The sequence below is a fragment of the Cetorhinus maximus genome, chromosome 7 (assembly GCF_964194155.1).
Source record: "Cetorhinus maximus chromosome 7, sCetMax3.hap1.1, whole genome shotgun sequence".
NCBI classification, from domain to species: Eukaryota; Metazoa; Chordata; class Chondrichthyes; order Lamniformes; family Cetorhinidae; genus Cetorhinus; species Cetorhinus maximus.
Genome location: NC_135885.1, coordinates 48,721,605 through 48,745,354, shown reverse-complemented (window position 1 = coordinate 48,745,354; position 23,750 = coordinate 48,721,605). Strand labels below are relative to the sequence as shown.

The 23,750-nt window shown below is 41.7% G+C and overlaps 1 protein-coding gene across 2 annotated transcripts in view; it reads right to left on the bottom strand.

Annotated features, from left to right (window-relative positions):
- The window catches only part of micu2 (mitochondrial calcium uptake 2), a 515,698-nt gene that overhangs the window by 85,101 nt on the left and 406,847 nt on the right, over nucleotides 1–23,750 (bottom strand). For both annotated transcript variants that reach the window (XM_078545440.1, XM_078545441.1), the window contains one exon: nucleotides 17,321–17,377. In XM_078545440.1, the coding sequence (XP_078401566.1) occupies nucleotides 17,321–17,377 (57 nt within the window). The remainder of the gene's footprint in view (nucleotides 1–17,320; nucleotides 17,378–23,750) is intronic.

Sequence of the window (23,750 nt, the reverse complement as noted above, 5' to 3'; positions counted from 1 at the left end):
GTCACCACAACAAAAGTTTGCATTCATATAAACTTTTAACAAAGCAAAGCGTTTCACAGGAGTATTATCAGACAAAGATTGACACTGAGCCACATAGAGATATTAGGACAAGTAACTAAAAGCTTAGCCAAAGAGGTAAGTTTTAAGGAGTGAAGTAAAAGGAGGTATATGGCAAAGAGATTAGGGAGGATATTCCAGGGTTTAGGGCCAAGGTATCAGGGTTTCAGAAAAGGCCAGAATTGAAAGAGCTTAGAGATCTTGAAGGATAATAGGGTTGAAAGAGGTTACAAAAATAGAGTGGGGAAAGGCCACTGTTAGATCACGTCTATTACATACCAAAAATATTATTAGAATTACTTTTCATGTAAAGTATAAACAGGGACAGCTCAGCAGCGAGCCTTTCAAGAATTCTCTCAAAAGGATCATAATTAATCACTTAGGGCTAAAATTTCAAATAAGACTGTTAACGGGCACGATGTTTGATTATCCCATGCCTAGTCTAGTTGAGGCAGGGAGCATTCAAACCTTCTGCTGCCTACTTATCAACATGAATGTGGTGTGCAGCCCAGGACAAAATACACTGCTGACTGGCTCCACACTCAGCGGGGACCCAGGAGAGTGTGTGGCTAGCATGAAATACTCATAACTTGCACTTCTTAAAGGCAGCCTGCCTTTCTTAAAAGGGGAGGTGTATTCAGGCTACAGCAGCTTCTGGAACTATTTCTGAAGTTGTCTGAGGGAAGGCAGAAGATTGCCAAATGAAGTTAAAAGGTCAGAGAGAGCTCCCAGGTTCTCTAATGTGGCACTAGAGGCTTTAGTCCATCTAAGAGGTCAAGAGGAGGGACATTGCGTATCCGCAAGGGCCAAGAGGCCTTCAAAGCAGACCTTGCGAAGGGAATGGGAGTAAGTGGCCAGGGAGGCGAATTCTGGAATCTGGCCCTGAGGACCTGGCTGCAGTGCCAGAATAAGTTCAATGACATAACACTAGTGGTCAAGGTCAGTGAATGCATCTTTAAATGACATCTCCACCACTTCACCAACCTTTCATTCTGCTCAATGCACCACAGTCGCATTACCCTTCAACAATCAAGATTCAAGCCTAACATTCAGATGTTCCAACTCACACACTTGCAAGCATCGGTGGAGAAGAAATCAGTTAACGTTTCGAGTCTTCATGACCCTTCGGCAGAACTCATGAAGACTCGAAACGTTAACTGATTTCTTCTCCACCGATGCTGCCAGACCTGCTGAGTTTTTCCAGGTAATTCTGTTTTTGTTTTGGATTTCCAGCATTCGCCGTAGCTTTTAGCTTTTTGTTTTTATCACACACTTGCAATGTTGCCAGCCTCATACTCACATCTTGCAGCTTCCACATGCTCCCAGATATTCGCAATACACTCATTGACATTCTTTCCTATCTCTTTTAGGGCAGCTTTGCACATAACAGAAAGGATCAGCAGAGGACCAGTCTCGCCCATGCAATATCTGATTTCAGTGCCAGGATCACCCTCATGGAAGGCATTGGGAGCATGGCGGAGAAAACATGCTGCTCATTCTGAGATGACTTCAGACAAAGACCCATAAGATAGGCATTAAGGGAATTCACAATGATGAATGGTTCAGTTTTGCATGCGTTATTATAAGCGTTGTTGGACAAGTTGTTATGGAATTGGGGTGTTTTGAGGTGTTTTTTATTTCAGGATTTTGGCTGGAGGATTCAGGGATGATCCATAGCGGATGGACGGAAAGGTGGGAAAACCATGAAGCAGTGGTGATTAGGGGAACCAGAGTCTGAGTTGCCGCTCATGGACAACTTGTCTGAAGTGACTGAGTCCTGGGTGCCTCCTCCTGAGCTTTCCACTGGAGGCCTGGTGGCAAGGGCTCCTCTGAGAGTGAGGTTGTGCAGACTGCCATGCATTTGGAGACATGCTGTAGCGAGTATTGGAGGACTCCCCAAGTAGTCCAGGCAGTGGAACTGTTGGTTCAGAACACGATGGTTTGCTCCACAACAATCCTTGTGGCAGCATGGCTTTCGTTATAGGTGTGTGGTTGGGTGGTGGGGAGGAAGTGATAAGCCACTCTCAAGATAGAAATAGGTAGCCTTTGTCACCAAGCAATCAGCCCCTGTGGTTCCAGTGCATTTCCCCATTAATATGTGGCACCTGTCGAGCCACCTGTGTGCAGTCAATGACTCTGCACCAATGAGAATCCTGCTGGCCTGGCAAAGCCACCTGCCCTCTGATAAGAGGGAAGACTATGGAGCCCCCTCATGGCATACAGGGCCTCTCTGTTGGAAATATCGCCTGCTCCTGCCTGAAAGGACCCTCTGGTATTGGCTGAGGTGAAGGTAGGAGAAATGCTTTCTGAATACCCCTGGTGGATATGGCCTCTATTGAGACCTCTCCTCCTCCTTCCTCTATGCATTTCCCTCTCTGCTGCCTGTGCTCCATGTCCCTGTCATGTTGCAGCCCAAAAGGGAACTGCAACTATAGCCCCTATTAATGAAAGCAGGCTTTCTGCTGACAGGCCTCCAAACTCCTCTGACCTTCTTAGCAAAGTCCAGCTCCACTCCCTTCCACACCCAATAACATTGCCAAGCTCCTCGAACACTAAACACCGTACTTGCATTAACTCCTCCACAGCAAAAGAAAGTCAAAAGCATCTCACCTGAAAGCTCCTTTAAATAACATTGGTGGTGGAGGGGGTGGGGAAGAGTGGGCAAGGTCCCTCATGCAGTTGAAAATATGTGCAGCAGTGCATGTTTAAGGGAGGTCATCAAAGGGACCTGCAAGGTTCAAAATGGCAGGCGCTAGGCACCAAATTATTTTTTAATTAATTCACGGGATGTGGGCTTTCTCTGGCTGTGCCAGCATTTATTGCCCATCCGTAGATGCCCTTGAGAAGCTGGTGGTGAGCTGCCTTCTTGAACCGCTCCAGTCCTTGTGGTGTAGGTGCACGCACAGTGCTGTTAGGGAGGGAGTACCAGGATTTTGCCCCAGTGACTGTGAAGGAACAGCATCAGATGCTAAGTGGTGCTACACTCTGCCGACTCTGCGTGGTCATGCAAGACACACCCACACTAATGCCCTTCAAAAAACTGCCTGCCACATGGGTCACACTGGAAATGGCTCACCCGCCATTTTACAAGCGTTGTGATTCCATAGTGCTAGCGCCACACCAGCAATGCTATGGAGCTGAATTTTGCAGCCTATTTGAATAGTGTCTAATTGCAGATCCCATTAAAAATAACCAGCACAGCATTGAAAATGGCCACCAACAAAATGCCTGCTACATAACTTCAAATTTCCATCATACCTATCTGTACAACGTAAAGAGTAAGTTAAATTATGGTGCCTCTACCAATTATTTATTTTCCCAGATATGCTGGTCTGCTGTATTAGTCAATCAGGAATGGAACTTTAAATCAGCACAAAACCCTCAATAATGCAAAGGGGACAAGTCATCGTTGGATGACTCCCGAAAGGGCCAAATCTTAAACAAAAAATATGACTTTGAGGAAGGTGAATACTTTCAATTCAAAGACGTCTGCATTTTAGCTCTCCCACAAAAGTAAGTTACGGTTGGTTTAAAAAAATCTGGTAGAACACTTTTTGTTGAATTGTTCACTCATATTCACCAAGAGACCTGACAAGTCTGATAATCACCAGTGAACAATTCCATTTAATTTATGTGGATAGGCAGCCCTTTTGTTCCTTATTGTCATTCTGAAGCCATGAGTTATTTTAAGGTTTGGGACTGGCTGAGTAAAGTTCTTGCTTTTGCTTTTAACATTTAATTCATCTTAATGGAGCCTTTGTTATCAAATAAGTAAAATGTCTTGCAGAATTCATAAAAATCCCCTTCACACTTTGCCACAGTTTCTGCAAATTTCAGTTGAGTTTGCTCGTAAGTGCCTTCCCTACTGTGCTGGCATGACATTTCTGTTCTGCGCAGACTTCTCTGGGGCCTCCAAAGTGAGCCTGACAAATTATGGTCTGCACTCATTCCATTGCAAAATGGAATGAAACTGCCAGCAATAACTTCACTTTTGACCCATACCAGCTGTCAGAAAGGGATGAGATGTTCATCCTCTCTGTTTGGGCTGGATTTAAACTCAGTTCCCAAAGGAAAAAGGACAGTGCTAATGCATTGTTTCACTCAGACTGCCTCAGTCATGCCAAGTACTAATGAACCTCTGCCTTCGTCTCTGCTGAAAAATGTAATTTATGTGCCATTCCTTACTAATTTATCTTCAGTGAAACATGCAGAGAATTCAAGCTTTACAAAAACTGGAAGAAAGAAACAAGCCCCTTATAGTTACAGTACTTTGCGAGAAGCACATCATAAAGTGTGTGGCTCTCTGAAGGATCCAATAGTGAGAAACAGGTTAGTGTGAGCTCTTGGGATTACACATAAGATTAGGTAACCTTGGAATAAAGTAGCTGTTGGAAAATCGCCACTGTATCTTTCAAAAACCATCAGCAACTAACAGTTTGTTGAAGTTGGGAGCTGTACTATTATACGCTCTACTTTCATAAACTGATTTTTTTAAAGGTAAAAATAACTTGAACATTGAAGTCAAAAGCTTACTATCAAAATGTATACAAAGCCTGTTTAATACAATAACTTGGCAAATGTTTTGAATGCACTGAATGGGAACCAGCACAGTTTACACAAAAATCTGGAGGACCAGAGGCAAAGAATATAAACAAAACAGCAACAGTGTTATGACTTTAGACTGGTGGCAGTGTGTAGAAATCTGCACTGCTTTCTTCTCATTTGTTTTTTACTCCTCTTCTCTTTTACACTTTCTTGGCAATTCTAGCTAGATCCACAGCAGTGCAGGTCCCAAAATATAAACAACAGTGCTAATCTGGAGAGGTGGCACCACAGTGGTAACGTCACTGGACAAGTAATCCAGAGGCCCAGGCTAATACTTGGGGATATGGGTTCAAATCCCACCACAGCAGATGGTGGAATTTAAATTCAGTTAATTAATAAACCTGGTGCAATGAAATCACTGTCGACTGTTTAAAAACACATCTGGTTAACTTTAGGGAACATTAGTGTCCTGGTCTGGCCTACAAGTAACTCAAGACCCAAAGCAATGCAGTTGACTCTTAAATGGCCACTAAGATGGCCTAGCAAGTCACTCAGTTGTACCAATGCTGCTACAAAGTCACAAAAAAGGAATGAAACCAGACAGACTGCCTGGCATCGACCTACACACTTAAACAACAATGGCACACCCAGCCCTGTTGATCCTGCAAAGTCCTCCTAACTAACATCTGGGGGCTTCTGCCAAAATTGGGAGAGCTGTTCCACAGGCAAGTCAAGCAACATCCTGACATAAAAGCAAAAAACTGCGGATGCTGGAAATCCAAAACAAAAATAAAAATACCTGGAAAAACTCAGCAGGTCTGGCAGCCTGACATAGTCATACTCACCGAATCATACCATACAGACACCACAAGACCATCCCTGGGTATGTCCTGTCCCACTGGCAACTCCCTGGGAGTTCTCAACATTGACTCCAGATCCCATGACCCTTATAACATCAGGTCAAACATGGGCAAGGAAACCTCCTGCTGATTACCCCTCTCAGATGATGAATCATTACTCCTCCATGTTGAATACCACTTGGAAGAAACACTAAGGGTGATAAGGACACAGAATGTACTCCATTATCAAGAGTGGCTGGGTAGTACCATTACTGATTGAGCTGGTTGAGTCATAGAGTCATAAAGTCATAGAGTTATACAGCGCAGAAACAAGCCCTTCGGCCCATTGTGTCTGTGCCGGCTATCAAATTATTCTAATTGCATTTTCCAGCACTTGGCCCAGAGCCCTGTATGCTATGGTGTTTCAAGTGCTCATTTAAATACTTCTTAAACATTGTGAGGGAAGGGCATGTCCTGAAGGACATAGCTGCTATACTGGGTCTACACGGCAGGTGGTGAGGGAACTAAGAGATTAAAACCTACTTGATCTCGTTCTCACCAATTTATCTGTCGGTCCATGACAGTATTGGTAGGAGTGACCACTGCACCGTCCTTGTGGAGACGAAGTCTTATCTTCACATTGAGGATACCCTCCGTTTTGTGGCATTACCACTGTGTTAAATGGGATAGATTTCGAACAGATCTAGCAGCTCAAAACTGAGCATCCATGAGACACCGTGGGCCATCAGCAGCAGCAGAGTTATATTCAACTACAATCTGTAACCTAATGGCTCAGCATATCCCCCCACTCTACATTACCATCAAGCCAGGGGACCAATCCTGGTTCAGTGAAGAATGCAGAAGAATATGCCAGGAGCAGCAGCAGGCGTACCTAAAAATGAAGTGTCAATCTAGTGAAGCTACAACACAGGGCTATTTGCATGCCAAACAGCGGAAGCAGCATGCAATAGACAGAGTTAAGTGCTCCCACAATCAACGTATCAGATTATAGCTCTGCAGTCCCACTACATCCAGTTATGAATGGTGGAAGATGATTACACAACTAACCATTGGAGGAGGCGCCATATATATCCCCATCCTCAAATATGGGGGAGCCCAGCAGATCAGTGCAAAAGACAAGGCTGAAGTATTGGAAACTATCTTCAGCCAGAAGTGCTGAGTTGATGACCCATCTTGGTCTCTTCCTGAGGGCCCGAGCTTCACTGATGCCAGACTTCAGTCAATTTGATTCACTCGACATACTATAAGGAAATGGCTGAAGGCACTGGGTACTGCAAAGGCAATGGGCATTGATAATATTCTGGCAGTAGTATTGAAGACTTGTGCTCCAGAACTAGCTACACCCCTAGCCAAGCTGTTCCAGTACGGTTACAACACTGGCATCTTACTCCTCAAAGCCTGACCACCATCTACAAGGCAGAAGTCAGGAGTGTGATGGAATAATCTCCACTTGCCTGGATGAGTGCAGCTCCAACAGCACTCAAGAAGCTTGACACCATCCAGGACAAAGCAACCCACTTGATTGTCACCCCATCCGCCATTTTAAACATTCACTCCCTCTACCATCGACGCACAGTGGCAGCAGTGTGTACCATCTACAAGATGCACTGCAGAAACTCACCAATGTTCCTGGTACAGCACCTTCCAAACCCACAACTGCTACCATTTAGAAGGACAAGGGCAGCAGATGCATGGGAACACCACCACCTGAAAGTTCCCCTTCAAGCCACTCAGCATCTTCACTTGGAAATATATCACCGTTCAACAAGGAGGATAGCAGTGTTGGATTTAGTTCTGGAGGATGACATGCAGCAAACAGTAAAGTTGAGAACAACATCAAAGACTCCTAGGAAAACTGAAGTCAGTAGGGATCGGGGAAAACTCTCCATTGTTTGGAGTCATTCCTAGCACAAAGTAAGACAGCTGTGGTTGTTAGAGGCCAATTAACTCAGCCCCAGGACATTACTGCAGGAGTTCCTCTGGGTAGTGCCCTAGGCCCAATCACCTTCAGGTGCTTCATCAATGACCTTCCCTCCATCGTGAAATCAGAAGAAGGGACGTTCACTGATGATTCCAGTGTTCAATTCCACTCACAACTCCTCAGCTGCTTAAGCAGTCCGTGCCAGCATGCAACATTTAGGTTTGGGCTAATAAATGACAAGTAACATTTATGCCACACTTCCTTAATATTCAACAAGCATTAACAGCTCTGAATCCTCCCACCATCAACATCCGGTGTGGTGGTAGTGGTGGTGGTGGCAGTGGTCAACATAGACCAGAAAGCTAATTGCGCCTGCCACGTTATACTGTAGCTACATGAGCAGGTCAGAGACTGGATATTTTACAGAAAGTAGCTCACCTCCTGATTGGAAATATATTGTCATTCCTTCACTGTTGCTGGGCCAGAATCCTGGAACTCCCTTCCTAACAGCATGTTGGAATACCATCACCACACAGATTGCAGTGGTTCAAGGCTGTGGCTCACCACTAGCTTTTTAAGGGCCTTGCCAGTGACGTACACATCCCATGAACAAATAAATAAACAATTGCACTTATATAACACCTTTAATGTAATAAAATTTCCCAAGGCACATCATGGAAATGTTATCAAACAAAGTTTGATACTGAGACACATAAGAGTATATTTGGATGGAAGACCAGAAGCTTGGTCAAAGACTTAAGCTTTAAGGAGCATCTTTAAGCAGGAGAATTCTAGAGCTTAGGGCCTAAGCAGCTGAATGCATGGTCATCAATGGAGGAGTGATTAAAATCAGAGATATGCAAGAGATCAAAATTAGAGGAGTTAGATCTTGGAAGGTTGTAGGAGGTTACAGAAATAGGTAGGTGCAAGGGCATGGGGAAAATTTAAAACAAATATGAGAATTTTAAAAATGAGGCATTGCTGGACAAGGTGCCAATATAGGTTTGCAAGCACAGAGGTGAACCAGATTTGGTGCAACTTAGGATATGGGCAGCAGAGTTTTGGATGAGCTCAAATTGATGGAGGGAGGAAGGTGGGAGGTAAGGAGAGCATTGGAATAGCTGAGTCTAGAGGAACATCTACTAAATATTGACTATAAGATAATTAAGTTTGATATAAGAATTTAAAAGGAAAGGAGATAAAGATAAAGGTTGCTGAGTCACACCTGGGAGAAAAAACTTGTTCTCTGAGGTTATTATCTAAATCAGCTAAGATCTTGTGTGGCATGAGGGCTTGGTATAGGTCTTTGGCTCTGTTATGGTCTGGTGACCGGCACCCAGACAATATAAGAATTTTAAGGAGCAGGAAAAGGCCAGCATACCCACTGAGCCCTATCCTTTTCATTGACCTGAACTTCACTTATTTGTCTTCTTATAATAGCCCTAAATGTGTCTGCTCACCAGCAAGATATCCAGTTGTCTCCTAAAGTAACATCACTGGATTTTGCCAGCAACTTGTGCCACAATGCTAGTACATCAGCAATTTGTGCAAATAAAAGCTTCCTTTCTTACTCCCAACTTCCTAATTAACTCGTATTGGTACTGGAATTGTAACAATTCAGTTGAGGTCTAGATGCAAAGGATGTAGATTGTATAGAGGAGGAATTAGTTGATCCTTTGGGGATTTGCTTTGTACAATCAGAACCCAGGAACTCCTCTGGCAGGCCAATAGTGTAATCAAATCCATCAATTTACCATGGCATAGTGAATTGCAGAAAAAGGTTTGATGCTAGAAGCAGGGAAAAGAACAGACACCTCTCGACAGGGATGTTCTTCATGTACAGATCAGGGAGGAACATCATGTGGGCGACCCAGCCACATTATGACACTCAAAAACATGTTAAAACTGTGATATTGTAGTGCTTTGTTTATTATATATTTAAACTGAATCTTTAGATATGTTTTCAAGATTGAAAAATAATTTTTCAATTGGAAATGAAAAATGTTTCATGTTTAATTTATTCAAAGATTAGTATAAATGACTGAATATAGTGTTTTGACTTATTTCCCTAATTACCATGCTCAGCATGAAATAAATTAACCAAATATTGCATAGATAATAGCCTAGATTTTGCTGTGAGCTGCTTTCACAGTTTACCTTGCTTACAGTTGCCCTTGCTTACAGTTGCCCAGAGACATTTTGTGGGCTTGTCAGTGAAGATTTACACTAATTCAACATCTATTCCAGTGCCCTCGACAGGGAATCTGTGGCAATAAATGTTGGCCCAGCCAGTGAAGCCCACATCCCATGAATGAATATAAAAACATATCTGTGAGCAGGACAAACAGCTAATCAGTTTGAAGAATCCGCACTGCGACATGCAGATTACAAAGCAGGAAGTAAAAATGCAAAAACAGGAAATGTAAATTACATTAAAATCATAGCAAAAGAACCAAATAGAGATTGGGCCATACAAATGGGATTAAGGGCGAGGCATAAAGGGAAGGAACAGAAAAACTAAGAAAAAATGTGATTGTTTTAAAATCTGCAACATTAATTTTCTCCACATCTGTAAAATTAATTTTTCAGGGGCAGATAGATTGTTCAGCAGTAACAATTAAAAACTGACTTACTCTTCATTGCACTCACCCTAACTTTTTCATCTGTCTTTAAGGTGAGACTAGTTGGTAATTACCCTAAATTCACACCATTAAAGTGATTTCTGTGCAAATTCCATTGACAAAGCCTGAAAGAGAGCAGCCTTTGGAGGAGAAGGGTATCAGAAGTAGCAATGATGTTTATATTTAATTACACACGTTCGGAAACTGTAAGTTGCTGTCAGTTTTAACTAATAATGGCGAGCACCAACAGCCTCGTTGTTACGCGTACAGCAAATTCTGGGCTTATAGAGTAGAATATAGCCATGCTTTGAAATCTGCAAAATTATTTAGTACTGAATGGGTTAGAACCCTGAAAAACCAATTTGCAACCTTATCTTATATACAAAGTGGTGTCAAAAGGTTCCATGAATTGGAGTTAAGCATGTGCCTGAGTGCGAGGGAGAAATCAGAATTATATATACGTTTTACAGGGAATTCACTATCTCCACATTCATTGAAAATCTTTTGAAAATCATTTTAACTGAACTTTTATTGCAGCCTAGCTCTTCACCCCTAATTTAGCAACATGCTTTGTACATAATCAATAGACTAGACATATTTTAGTTTCAAGTGTATGAATTCCACAAGTATTCTCATGACAGCAAAATAGCCCTGTTTGCTTTATCCCACTGAAAACCCCAGATAAAAGACAGCAGTCTTTTCATAAAACTTATTACTAATGGTTATTTAGCTTTCAGCATCAGCAGTAACAAGTCCCATTAGACCTTCCTTTGTTCTATGCTTTCTTGCGCATGTGACATGTGAAACATTGCATTTTACACAGCTAGCATTCCTGGCTGCTATTCTTTACCACAGCTCAGTGGTCGTCAGTGGGATGACCCACAATGCTAAGGTCTATCTTGACCTCTAAAACTGCGTTCAGTGCATTTCAAATATTTGTGCTAACAAAGAGAATCACCAGCCCAGAAAATGAACTGGCTTGTTATCCCAAGATGCTTCAATATCATTATAAATTAGAGCTTGTCAGATGCCAAAGATAACTTTAAATTTGAAGTTCACTATGGCTGGCTTCAGATGAATGTGATCTCAGTGTGGATGGATTTCAGTTCTTTCTAAATAAGCTAAAAGGCAATTTTCAGTTGGGGTAGTATGATGACAAAGGACCTCTTGTAATACTCAACTAATGTTTGAATATAAAATCAAAATACATTTATTACAAGACCATGCTGATACAAAAGAATTGCAATGACTTGAATTTTCAAGCTAAAATGTTTAAAATTTGCATATTGAGCTACAACTTTAAATTAAACTGGCATGTTACTGGTAAATAATTTTACCATTAGTTCAGTAATTACAGGACTATTTAAGATTCATAAAATCACTAAGATTCATTTCCATTCCATTGAGCGTCAGTGCCTCACTGTGTCTTAACCACAATTTTTAAAAATTCATTCATGGGGTGTGGGTGTCACTGGCCAGGCCAGCATTTATTACCCATTCCTAGTTGCCCTAGTTCAGAGGGCATTTGAGAGTCAACCACATTGCAGTGGGTCTACATGTAAGCCAGGCCAGGTAAGGACAGCAGATTTCCTTCGATAGTGAACCAGGTGGGTTTTTACAACAACCGACAATGGTTTCATGGTCATCATTAGACTTTTAATTCCAGATTTTTATTGAATTCAAATTCCACATCAGATTCGAACCCAGGTCCCCTGGAGCATTACCCCAAATCTCTGGATTATGAATCCAGCGACAATGCCACTACACCATCGCTTCCCCTTCTAGAAATAACTTAAATCTGGATACTTCAGTCTTACATTCAAGGTAATTCCACCCAAATTATAAACAATGATACGCTAGAATGCTTGATTATTAATTATAATAATGAATAGGATTGAGAGATCCCTTGATTTTATTGTTAGCTCAACGAAGCCTCTGATGTCAAAAATTGCAGGCAGAAAGAGAATAAATGGAAAAATATTCAGGGGTAAAGGAATTACTGTGGTGAACTATTATACTTTTAGTATTTTATTCAGGTTATTACAAAATAGAACATTTTTAATTAATGATAATCTTTGAGCTAAAAATATTAAGTACACATATCTTATTTACTGGTAATGTGGATGTAGGAAGTTGTGAAAATATACTGGTCGCAAAACTGGATGAGCAGTGCCTGTTTTCTTGGCGTTATGGGTACCATTTTGCCTCCAGAACGTGTCAGTGGCGTGCATACACTTCAGGTGTCGGTTGAGTTGGACACCACTGGCTGAAGGCATTGGCGATGCACAGGGAGCGTCTGCCAGAAGTATGCAGAGCAGGTAGTTAATGATGTCAATCAGCATCCAAAGCTCATGTGATGCCAGCCATGCCATTTCAAAGCTCAATGCTCTGGCTAACGCCGTCAGAAGCAGGAAAGCCCTTTAAAAGTGCTATATAATGAGATCATCAACTACATTCAGGTTAGTTTCTGATTGATTTTTAAGGCTCGCTGCAATTCTAGAAGCATTTGGTGGTTTCCAGAGTTGTTTAAGCCTACAGGGAATGGGGTGACATATGCTGAAGAATTTAGTGCTGACCTCAAGGATTCTGTACAACCCGCTTGCTTCCAGACATGGTTTAAGTAGTTTGCATCCCCTTGGCCTACAACATGACAGAGAGTGAGCAGAGGTGACATAGAGCAGGACACACAGCTGAAAAGAGGACAGGGGGCAAGAAAGGCTCTCAACAGGAGGCCATATCCCTCAAGTGGATTCAGGGAGCAATTTTCCTTCCTGGTTCCTAGTGAGGAACAATGTGTCAGATCATAAGAACATAAGAGATAAGAGCAGGAGCAGACCATATGTCCTGTTGAGCCTGCTCTGACATTCAATACGATCATGGGTTCCAACTTCTACTTTCCTGCCCGCTTCCCATATTCCTTGATTCCCTGTGAGATCAAAAATATGTCTATCTCAGCATTAAATATAGTCAAAGTTGGAGCATCCACTACCCTCTGGAGTAGAGAATTCAAAGATTCTCTACCCTTTGAATGAATAAATTTCTCCTTATCTCAGTCCTAAGCCTTATCCTGATACTGTGCCACTGTGTTCTAGATACTCCAGCCAGCAGAAAAAACCTCAGCGACTACTCTCGTGCCCCTTCAGAATCCTTTGTGTTTCAATGAGATTGTCTCATTCCTCTGAATATAGGTCCAATTTACTCAGCCTCTCATCATAGACCAATCCCACCATCCCAGAGCCCAATCTAGTGAACCTTTGCTGTACTGCCCCCAATGCTTCCTTAAATATGGAGTCCAAAACTGCACACAGTATGCCAAGTGTGGTCTCACCAAAGCACTGTAAAATTGTAGCAAGGCTTATTCTTGTGCTCCAATCCCCTTGCAATAAAGGTCAACATGCCATTTGCCATTCTAATCCCTTGCTGTACATGCATGCTAACTTTGAATTCCTTGCATGAACGTACCCAAGTCTTTCTGAACATCAATATTTTCAAGTTTCATGCCTTTTAAAAAATATTCTGCTCTACTATTCTTATGACCAAAGTGAATAACCTCTCACTTCCTCACATTACACTCGTTTTGCTATCTTCTTGACCACTCAGTTAACCTGTCTAATTCTCTTTGCAGCCTCTCTGTGTCATCCTCACAACTCACATTTCCATGTAGCTTTGTATCGTCAGTTAACGTAGATACATTTCTCTCTGTCTCTTTGTCTAAGTCACTAATATAGGTTGTAAATAGCTGAGGCCCCAGCACCAGTCCTTGTGGCACTTCACTAACCATAGCCATCTGCTTGACTAAGAAGGCAATCACTGAAATCCGCCACCTGTTGCAACACAATTGCAGCTTCAGAGCAAGGAGAGGATGGCATTGCCAATGACTGTGAAGCTGATTGTGAGCATGAACTTTAATGCGTCTAGCTACTTCCAGATTAAAGTGGGCGATATTTGCAACATCTACCAGTTCACTATCCACTGTTGCATAAGGAAGATCACTGAAGTTCTGTATTGTAAGAGACCAAATACATTTTATTCTGTCTTAGCAGAGAGAAGCAGCTGGAGGAAGCACAAGGATTGCAGGCTTCTCCATGTGTAGGGTTCCAGTGACTGCACAGTTGTGGCTTTGTGGGTGCTGCTTGACAACTCTGAGATGTACTGTGATCAGACGGGATCCTACTCCTCCATTGTGTAGTTGATATGCACTCATACGCAACCTGTCGTGCAGGTCGACAGCTGGTATCCTCATGCCTTCATTCTGTAACAGTTTCTTGCACCAAATGCACTTCAGCCATGATGACAAGCTGGGGGACTGAACATGTGGCTCATGACTCTGATGTGACATGAGAAGCATGCATACAATGAAAGCCACTCTGCCACATGAGGCTGAAGGAAGAAGTAAGGGTGGGGGAAGGAGTCGAGAAGAGGGAAGGACTAAGGGTGGAGGAAGAAGTAAGGCTGGAGGAAGAAGGAAGAGTGTCTGAAGGAGTCCGGAAGGAGGGAGGGGCAATGCTGGAAAAAGTAAGGCTGGAGGAAGAAGTAAGGGTGTCTGAAGGAGTCAGGAAAGGGGAAAGAGCAATGCTGGAGGAAGAAGTAAGGCTGGAGGAAAGAGTTGGTGGGGGTGAAGAACTAAGGGTGGAAGAAGAAGTAAAGGTGTCTGAAGGAGTTAGGAAGGGGGAAGGACTAAGCGGGGGTGGAGTCTGGAGGGTGGGGAGGACCAATGGGGTTTGGGGGGGGGGGGGTGAAAGTCTGATGTGGGGAAGAGGTTCCAAGAGGGGAAGACCAGAAGATGGCTTAAGCAATCCTGGAGTGCTCTGCAGTACTCAGCAGAGTGTTTGTCAAAATTCATTGTAGTCTGCTGCATGCTGCACAACCGTATCATCATGAGGGCACAGCCCTTTTCACCACCTACAGAGTGACCAGTTGGGGAAGAGGAGGAAGGGAGAAGGTGGAAAGGAAGATGCAAACACACATCCCCTTTCTGGCTGTACTGTCTCTGATCAACTCATCTGGCTGTGGTACGATTGAACACAAGCCCAATTCTCCATCCACCAAAGGTCCCACATCTTACCTTCCCTGTTACTGACCATCACAGCCACAATGCTAAAAAAGCCATTATAAAACAAACATGCCAAATCAAATTTATAAATCAAACATTGCCATATTGCATACAGACGTCAATCCTTGTGCATTCCCTTAGCGTCTGTCTTCCATGTGTCTTTGCCTGTTTTCATGCTTCTATGCAGTGCTACTTTACTTCATAAAGTAATAAATTACTTAAAAGGGAATTTTTAACATTTTTAATAGAATCCTTACAGTGCTCTGAAATGGTCTTTGTTGATCCCAGGAGATGTTCTGAACCAGCAGAGAGATGCTTGGAATGTGTAATTTTAACCAAAGTGCCTTCTGTCAACTTCTCATCCCCAGAATCTCCAAAGTAAATGTTCAAATATTTTATAACGGCTTTTGGAGTCACTTACCTTTTCACGACTTTCTTTCACATGCTAGAGTTGCTTGGGCAATGCCTCACAGTTCTCTTGCATGAGTGGAAGTCTTAAAATCACTTTCACTATGGAGCTATAAGTTCAATTTATAAAATTATCACAGTGCACTTTCTAGGAATGTTTAGCTCACTTCTATTTCGAATAAAATTCTGTACTGATAGGAGTTAACTCAAAGGTTTTAACACTTCATTTTGCCTCTTGCTAAAAGAGAGGTGTTCTAAAAATCCGTAATACTAACCACCACCTTTATTGCTGCTAATTTATTTAGGTAACTCAGCTGCAATAAAAGTATTGTAGAAGTTTTGCACACATCTCTTTAAGAAAGATGTGAAGAAAATGCTAAAGCTTTAGAATTTTTATCATTCAAGAATGGGTAGATTTGGCAGAATGCAATATCCAGAAATGAATCTTTACCTATATTCAATGTGATTTTGTCACTCAAGCACTATAATTTTGAATAAAAAAAGGTCAGTCTATGAAGGTGCCAATTTCTAAACGAATCACAGCAATAAAAACACTTGCCACCACAAGTAACTTGTTCATAATGTATGAGTGATCTTATTTTAATATTTTATCTTGGTTTTGGTCAAATTCTCCTTATTTCCCTGAAACAGCTTTGAAAGAATATAATGGCCCAGATCTTCCAGTCTCTGGATGGTTGTACCCTGGAGGCATCCCAGAAGATGCACTGGGGGACCCTATGGAAGTCCCAATGCAAGGACTCCACGGGAGTCGTCCGGGAAGTTTTAGTCTCAATTTCCATCGGGCAATTACCCTGCATCTCAAACCCTCCGAAACTCTTGAGTTAGTGTTGAAGACTTCAAATGGCTCCGACTCACTTACCAGAATAGTTTCCTAGGATAGTTTCCCAGGAAAGGTTAGAAGGATTAAAACCAGTTTTAACTCCTGAATAACCATATTACTGATTTCCCCCCCCACCACCGCCCCCACCCCGGATCCCCCGACCAGCCCCCAACCCCCAACCCCCAACTATCCCGCCAACCACCCGACAATTTCCCAATCACCTGGTTACTTCCCCGATTCCCCCGACTACTCCCTCTACCACCTGACTACCCCCATCCCCCTGATTAGCCCCCCAAACCCACCCAACAAACCCTACCCCCTCACTTACTTACCTTCTCTCTGTAGCTTATCAAAGTGGCTTTAGGACATTTAAACTTAACGGTATGTGGCAGCTAGTGTTGTAAAAAGGGGGCATGGCTTGGCTTCCCCCAATGCTCCTGCACTACAAAAGAAGGTCTCCCAACCAGGTACACTTCACATTTCTCAGGAGAGCCGGTTTGGAAGTCCGGGTGAGAAATGTGAGCCCCAGTGCAACGTTTATAAAGACGAGCGAAATGGCAATCCAATGGTGATTGCTACTCCTCGGAAGATTTGGCCCAATTAACTATTCTGAAAGCAATTAAAAATGTGTGAATGAGGAGCTTTAAAATGGGTATGAGCCAACCACCTTTTCTTAATCTTAGCTACAATCTAATACCCTCTAATAATGGTATAGAATAAATATATTTCTGAGGGCATAATATCTCTGTTCCTTACCATTATCTGTACAGAAACTCCTTGTTGTACCATAACTTGAATTAATTGCAAGTGAAAAGATAGAATTTCAGTTTAGATCCTTTATCAATCAGAGTAACAGGAATTGTGAGGAATGATGTTATCTACATGTCCTGTAAACAACATTCGGAAACCTTCTGACAGGATTTGCTCAAATAAGCTAATCTTCATGGAAGGCTCAACTGTGGTATTAAGAGGAAATGATTATTCTGAGTTTGGTTTGGTAGGAAGATGACTTACCGGTGTAGTCTGTGCTCCCAGCTTGACGTCTTTCTTTTGCCGAATGATGCTCTGCAGCTGAAATCAGATTACAGTTCTCAATATTTTAAAATGTCATAACTTTTTTTTCAAAATTGCTGAACAATTTAAACTGCACACAGAGGCTGCATTCACAAACTGGTGAACAGGAGCAACTAACGCCTGTTTAGAAATCAAATGTTTGGGGAGGTTCAAAGCAGGTTAGCATTTACAAATTCACATTAGGGAAGTAGAATGGAATCTGTGTTTGCAGTATAGTTGAAGATATCATCAACATCATGTTGCTTTTAGAACATAACTGCAGGATTCTGTCTAACTTTTTCTGAAGAGACGGTTTTGCTTTTGAAGATATACACTGCTTAATTAAAAGCATTACATTCACTTGAGCGAAGGGTAATACGGATAGTAAAACCAAATATAATCTTTCTTCAGGGCTCTTCAAGACTGTACAAAATATCTGTAGTCAAACATTATCCCAAAGGCACAGAGTCTGGAAAACTGTCAACAGAGTTTCATCTTCAATGTTTTCCACAAACTGAATTCTTAAGGAAACTTTGAACATTTAAAAATTAGAAGAATTGTATGAAGATAAAAATCCTATTATACACACAGAAGAGATTTTATTTGTGTTACTGAATTATAGACCTAAAGTAAATACTAATGATGGGGAGGTGAGTCATGGAGAGGGGGAATGGGGTTAAATTGTCAAACGTACAAAAAGTGACTCTAATATACCAAGCAGCACCCGTTGACTTTTTTATAGTGGTGGATTTCATGGCGTCTGACTTTCCCACAGTGGAGAGGTGAGGCACATCATTAAATCGGACTTCCACAAGGCAGCTGGGAGTCTGATTTAAAATTCATTGATGGTGCACAGGTTTCACTATGGGTTTCTCAGGACTCAGGAAACACAACAGTGAAAGGGAGGTGGGAGCTGCCAGCTTCACAAGTTAAGTGGCTTTTTACAGCAATCCTTGTAGGCAGTGGGAGCAGCCTTCCCCAGCTGCTCAACAAAACCATCAACCTCTCCCCTGCTGATTGCCAGCTCTCCCCCTGCCGCTGTGATGTCTTCTCTTTTACCACCCTAGCATCTCCCAGGGTCACTAGAATCTAGAACTAGGGGTCACTGTTTAAAAATAAGGGGTCACTCATTTAAGACAGAGATGAGGAGGATTTTTTTCTCTCAGAGTCATAAGTCTCTGGAACTCTCTTCCTCAAAAGGCGGTGGAAGCAGAGTCTTTGAATATTTTTAGGGCAGAGGTAGATAGATTCTTGATAAACAAGGCGGCGAAAGGTTATCGGGGTAGGTGGGAATGTGGGTTTGAGGTTACAATCAGATCAGCCATGATCTTATTGAATGGCGGAGCAGGCTCAAAGGGCCGAGTGGCCTACTCCAGCTCCTAATTCGTATGTTTGTTTGTATGTATGTTCGTATATATGTCGCCTAACAGTGACATCCTGCCGATCTGGCCAGTTGCTGGATAGGAAACGGAACCAAAAATTGATAAATATCTCTGGTCTACAACACGCCAAATTCAGCTGTGAAAAGAGCAAGTAGTTACCAGCAGTTTCACTAGAGGGAAGGGAATGCTGCAAATTCGGGAAGAGTAAACCCCGAGCACTAGGTCACTTGGTCATTTGTTTTAAAATACAGTAATGGCAAGAGGAAATCATTGGACAAAAATGGCAAAATGAGAAAGACAATTATTTTGTACCTGACTATAATCAAGGCACAATGCTTATACTCAACACAGCTGTATCCATGACAAGATTATCTTCTCACAGCTTCATATTGAAATGTCCAGTGTACAAGGGGAAATTTAATAAGTTGAATCTGACTTTAGATTTGCATCATAATTGGAGCTATGACCCAGGTATCTTATATTCTAAATACACTAGTCTGGTGTTTCAAATTTAAGTCAACAGGCCTAACCGATACTGGTAACAATATTTGTATATTATAATCCTTACTTTTAAATATTGCTTTGTATTGCTGTGTAAAACATTGGTAATGCAATTAAGTCTACTGTGTCTCAAACTACTGTGCTGAAAATGATCAATCCTCAGCCTGCTAGCACTTACAATAATTCCTCTTCTGCCCATTATAGATTTGCCAGTTCATCAAATATCCATATCCACATTATTTCATGAAAGATGGACTTTACATGTGGTATAACATTGTACATCACAAAGCAATATTTTAGTGGTAAAGATATGGAGAATTAGCAGACCCAACACCATTGTTGGTAGATTCTGTTTAGTTATATTTCAGTGTCTGGTCTGGGATATCCCTCTAACAACATTTTATTTGGAATTGCATGGATAAATAAGTAAGTATAAGTAAGTCTAATGGAACAGAAAGGGGGGGAAGAAAAATTTTCAGGTTCTTTGTAAAAAAATCCTGGCCGCAAAAGTCATAAGTGGATTTTCATAAATGGATCAATGAGAGTATAATATTAGTACCACTCCTCTCAGTAATCTTTGGTCTGCAGTTTCTTCTGTAGCAATAATTTTAAAAATGCTTATTGATGCTGCTGACTAATCACATGTAGCGTTGTAACGCTGGCTACCATGAGGTGACATTAAAAAGTGTTTTAAGTTCAGAAAACAGTTCAATTTCTCAATCGAGGCTAACATCAACCCACAAAATTAATCATCTGATGCTTCATAACCACCATAAATATTTCAGAGAACACTTGTAACTGCATGCAACTGATCTTTTATCACAGATAAAACATAACAAGTCTTTTATCACAGATGCCTCTTGTGCCTCAATAGTCTAATGTTACTGACTTTGTTTCTGCATTGTTTCCAAAAACTTGTGTACTGCTTGTTACATTGAACAGAAACATTTACTAAAATCCAGTTCCAGATGTTTTACATACCTTTCAATAAAACTTGTACAGCTCCTCAAATGAGCAGCATTAACAAAAATAAATATGAGAAATATTGTTAATCAAAACAACCAATAACCATTGGGGTGAAACACGCAGTATCCCAATTATAAAGCTGATTTAGAGGTACGGATACATCTTATAAAATGTTCATTTCATTCCCTTTCCACAAATAGTAATTGCATATAGGATTTATTTATCATTTCTCACCCTTCACCCAACCCCCTCCACTCTTTATAAATGCCTTTTACTGTACTGGGAATATTTGGAGTACTTTTGGTATTTATGTAAGTTATCCCGCCACCAATGTTAGGTTTGTTTGCCTGTAATTGCTGAGTTCATCCCTCTCTTTTTCTGAACAGTGGTGCAATCCTCCACTCTGGGTCCACCCACATAGCCAAGGGGGGGCTGGAAGATTGTGGCCAAAGCTCTGCAATTTCCACCCTTACTTCCCAATAACCTAGGATGCATTCCAACCAGACCATGTGACTTTAAGGACTATCAAATTTTTGAGTCAAGAAACTTCTGATTTAATTGAAAATCACACTAAATCAAAATACGCTTACGTTAATGTGACACTGGGCAGTACTCAATGAGCAAGAATTCTGTTTTTTGCAATTGGTTCCTTGAATTATTACACTCATTTATTGCATTTAGGTGAGTGTGTGGCAACGATTGGATGAGGGGCACAGTCACAACTCTTTTTAACTTGCAATTTGTTTGCCTTAAATATGTTTTCTTACTGCATGTGGGCAGGGACTGCTTCAATATCTGAAGAATTGTGAAACACTGTGCAAACAACAACAAACATCCCTACTCTTGACTGTCTGATGGAGAGAAGGTCATTGATGAAGTAGTTGATAGGCCTAGGATACTGCCATGAGGAACTCCGGCAGCGATGTTCTGGGGCTGAAATAGTTGGCCTCCAACAACCACAACTCTTTTACTTTATGCTAGGTATGAATCCAGCCAGTGGAGAATTTTCCCCCAATCCCCATTGACTTCAATTGTACTAGCTTACAACTTGCTTTCCTACCTATTTTTGTATCATCAGCAAATATTGCTACAATACAGTCAGTCCCTTCATCCAAGTCATTGATATAGATAGTAAACAGATGCGGCCCCAGCACTGATCCCTGTGGCACGCCACTAGTTACAGTTTGTCAATCTGAAAATGACCTATTAGTCAGCAAATCTTCAATCTATGCTGAAAATCACCCCAACACCACGAGCTCTTATTTTGTGCAGTAACACTTTATTTGGCATCTTCTTGTTCACCTTTTAGAAATCTAAATACATTACATCTACTGGTTCCCCTTTGTCCAGCCTGCTTGCTATATCCTCGAAGAACTCCAGCAAACTTATCAAACACGATTTCCTTTTTACAAAACCATGTTGGCTCTGCTTTATTATGATTTTCTAAATGTCCTGCTACTATCTCCTTAATAATAAATTCTAGCATTTTCCCTATGATAGGTGTTAGGCTAACTGGCCTATAATTTCCTGCTTTCTGATTCACTCCATTCTTGAAAAAAGGTGTTACATTTGCTGTTTTCCAATCTACTGATATCTTTCCAGAATCCAAGAAATTTTGGAAGATTATAACCAATACATCCATACTTATGCAGCCACTTCCTTTAAAACCCTAGGATGCAGGCCATTAGGTCCATGGGAATTGTCAGCCTTTAGTCCGATTAGTTTTCTGGTACTTCTTCTCTAGTGATTGTGATAAAAGTTCCTCTCTCCCTTTTGCTCTGGCTTTTCTACTATTCTTGGAATGCTTTTCTATGTCTTCTATGGTGAAGATAGATACAAAATACTTGTTCAAATTCTCTGCTGTTTCCTTGTTTCCCATTATTAATTTCCCAGTCTCACCCTTTATGGAACCAACACTCACTGTTTCTACTCTTTCCCTTTTTATATACTTGTAGAAGCTTTTACTGTCTGTTTTTATACTTCTTGCTCATTTTCTCTCATACTCTTTTCTCTCTCTTTATTTTTTTGTCATACTTTGCTGGTTTCTAAAATTTTCCTAATCTTCTGGGCTACCAGAAGCATTGCAGCATTGTATGCTTTTTCTTTCAATTTGATACCCTCCTTAAATTCCTTAAGATGGTGCATCCTTCTCTGAGTCCATCTTTTTCAATGGAACATATTTTTGTTGAGAGTTATGAATTACCTCCTTAAATGTCTGCCACAGCTTCTCTACTGTCTTACCTTTTAACCTATTTTTCAAGCCCACTTTAGCGATCTCTGTCTTCATGCCCTTGTAATTGCCCTTATTTAAGTTTAAGGCACTAGTTTCACACCCAAATTTCTCACCCTCAAAATGAATATGAAATTCTATCATCTTATGATCATTCTTACCCAGAGCTTGTATGCTGTCCCTTCTTGTCACACCCTGGATATCGTTACCTGCAACAGCACCATTGCCTTGTCCTTTCTCTTTAACTTTCTAAATCTCCCCTCATGTGAACTCTCCCTCCCACCCCACAACTTAGCTTAAAGCCCTAACTGCAGCCCTAGTTATGTGATTCACCAATACAATGGTCCCAGTGCAGTTCAGGTGACGGCTGTCCCAACAGCACATATCCCTCTTTTCCTAGTACTGGTGCCAGTGCCAGTGCCCCATGAATCAAAACTCATATCTCCCACGCTGATCTTTGAACCATGCATTCAACTCTCTGATCTTATTTACCCCATGCCAATTTTCTCGTGGCTCAGGTAGTACTCCAGAGATTATTACCTTAGTGGTTTTGATTTAGTCTCTAGCTGCTCATACTCCCTCAGCAGAACCTCTTTCTTACTCCTACCTATGTCACACAGACCATGACAACTAGATCCTTCCCCTCTCATTCCAAGTTCCTTTCCAGCCCTGAGGAAATGTCATTAACCCTGACACCGGGCAGGCAAGACAGCCTTTGTGACTCACACTCTCAACTGCAGAGAACGGTGTCTATTCCCCCAACTATACTCTCCGCTGCTACAACTTCCTTTTTACTCCCCCCACTTGAGCGGCCTTCTGCACCAGGGTACCATAGTCAGTGCGCTAATCTTCCCTGCAGTCCCTGCATCCCAATCATCCACACAAGCTGCAAGAACCTCTAACCCGTTGGCACAATTGCAAGGACTGAGGCTCCCGCATTGCTACCTTCTGGATCCCATAACTGCGTCTGTTCACACCCTCCTGTCCCTGAATACCGACCAAATCAGAAGTACCTAGCCTAAGGGGTGTGTGGCTGCCTTCTGGATCAAAGTGTCCAGGTAATGTTCTCCCTCCCTGATGCATCACAGTGTCTGAAACTCAGGCTCCAGCTCATCAACTTGAAGCTGAAGTTCTTCGAGCTGCAGATGTGGGTGTCATGAATCACACAGGTAGTCACCAGCTTCCACATGCTACAGCTGCAACACATCACCTGCCCTGTCATCTTTATTTTGCTTTTATTTAACTAATTAGGTTTCAAATTTAGAAACACCACTCAATTGTTATCTGTACTTATATTATGGGCAACATTTTT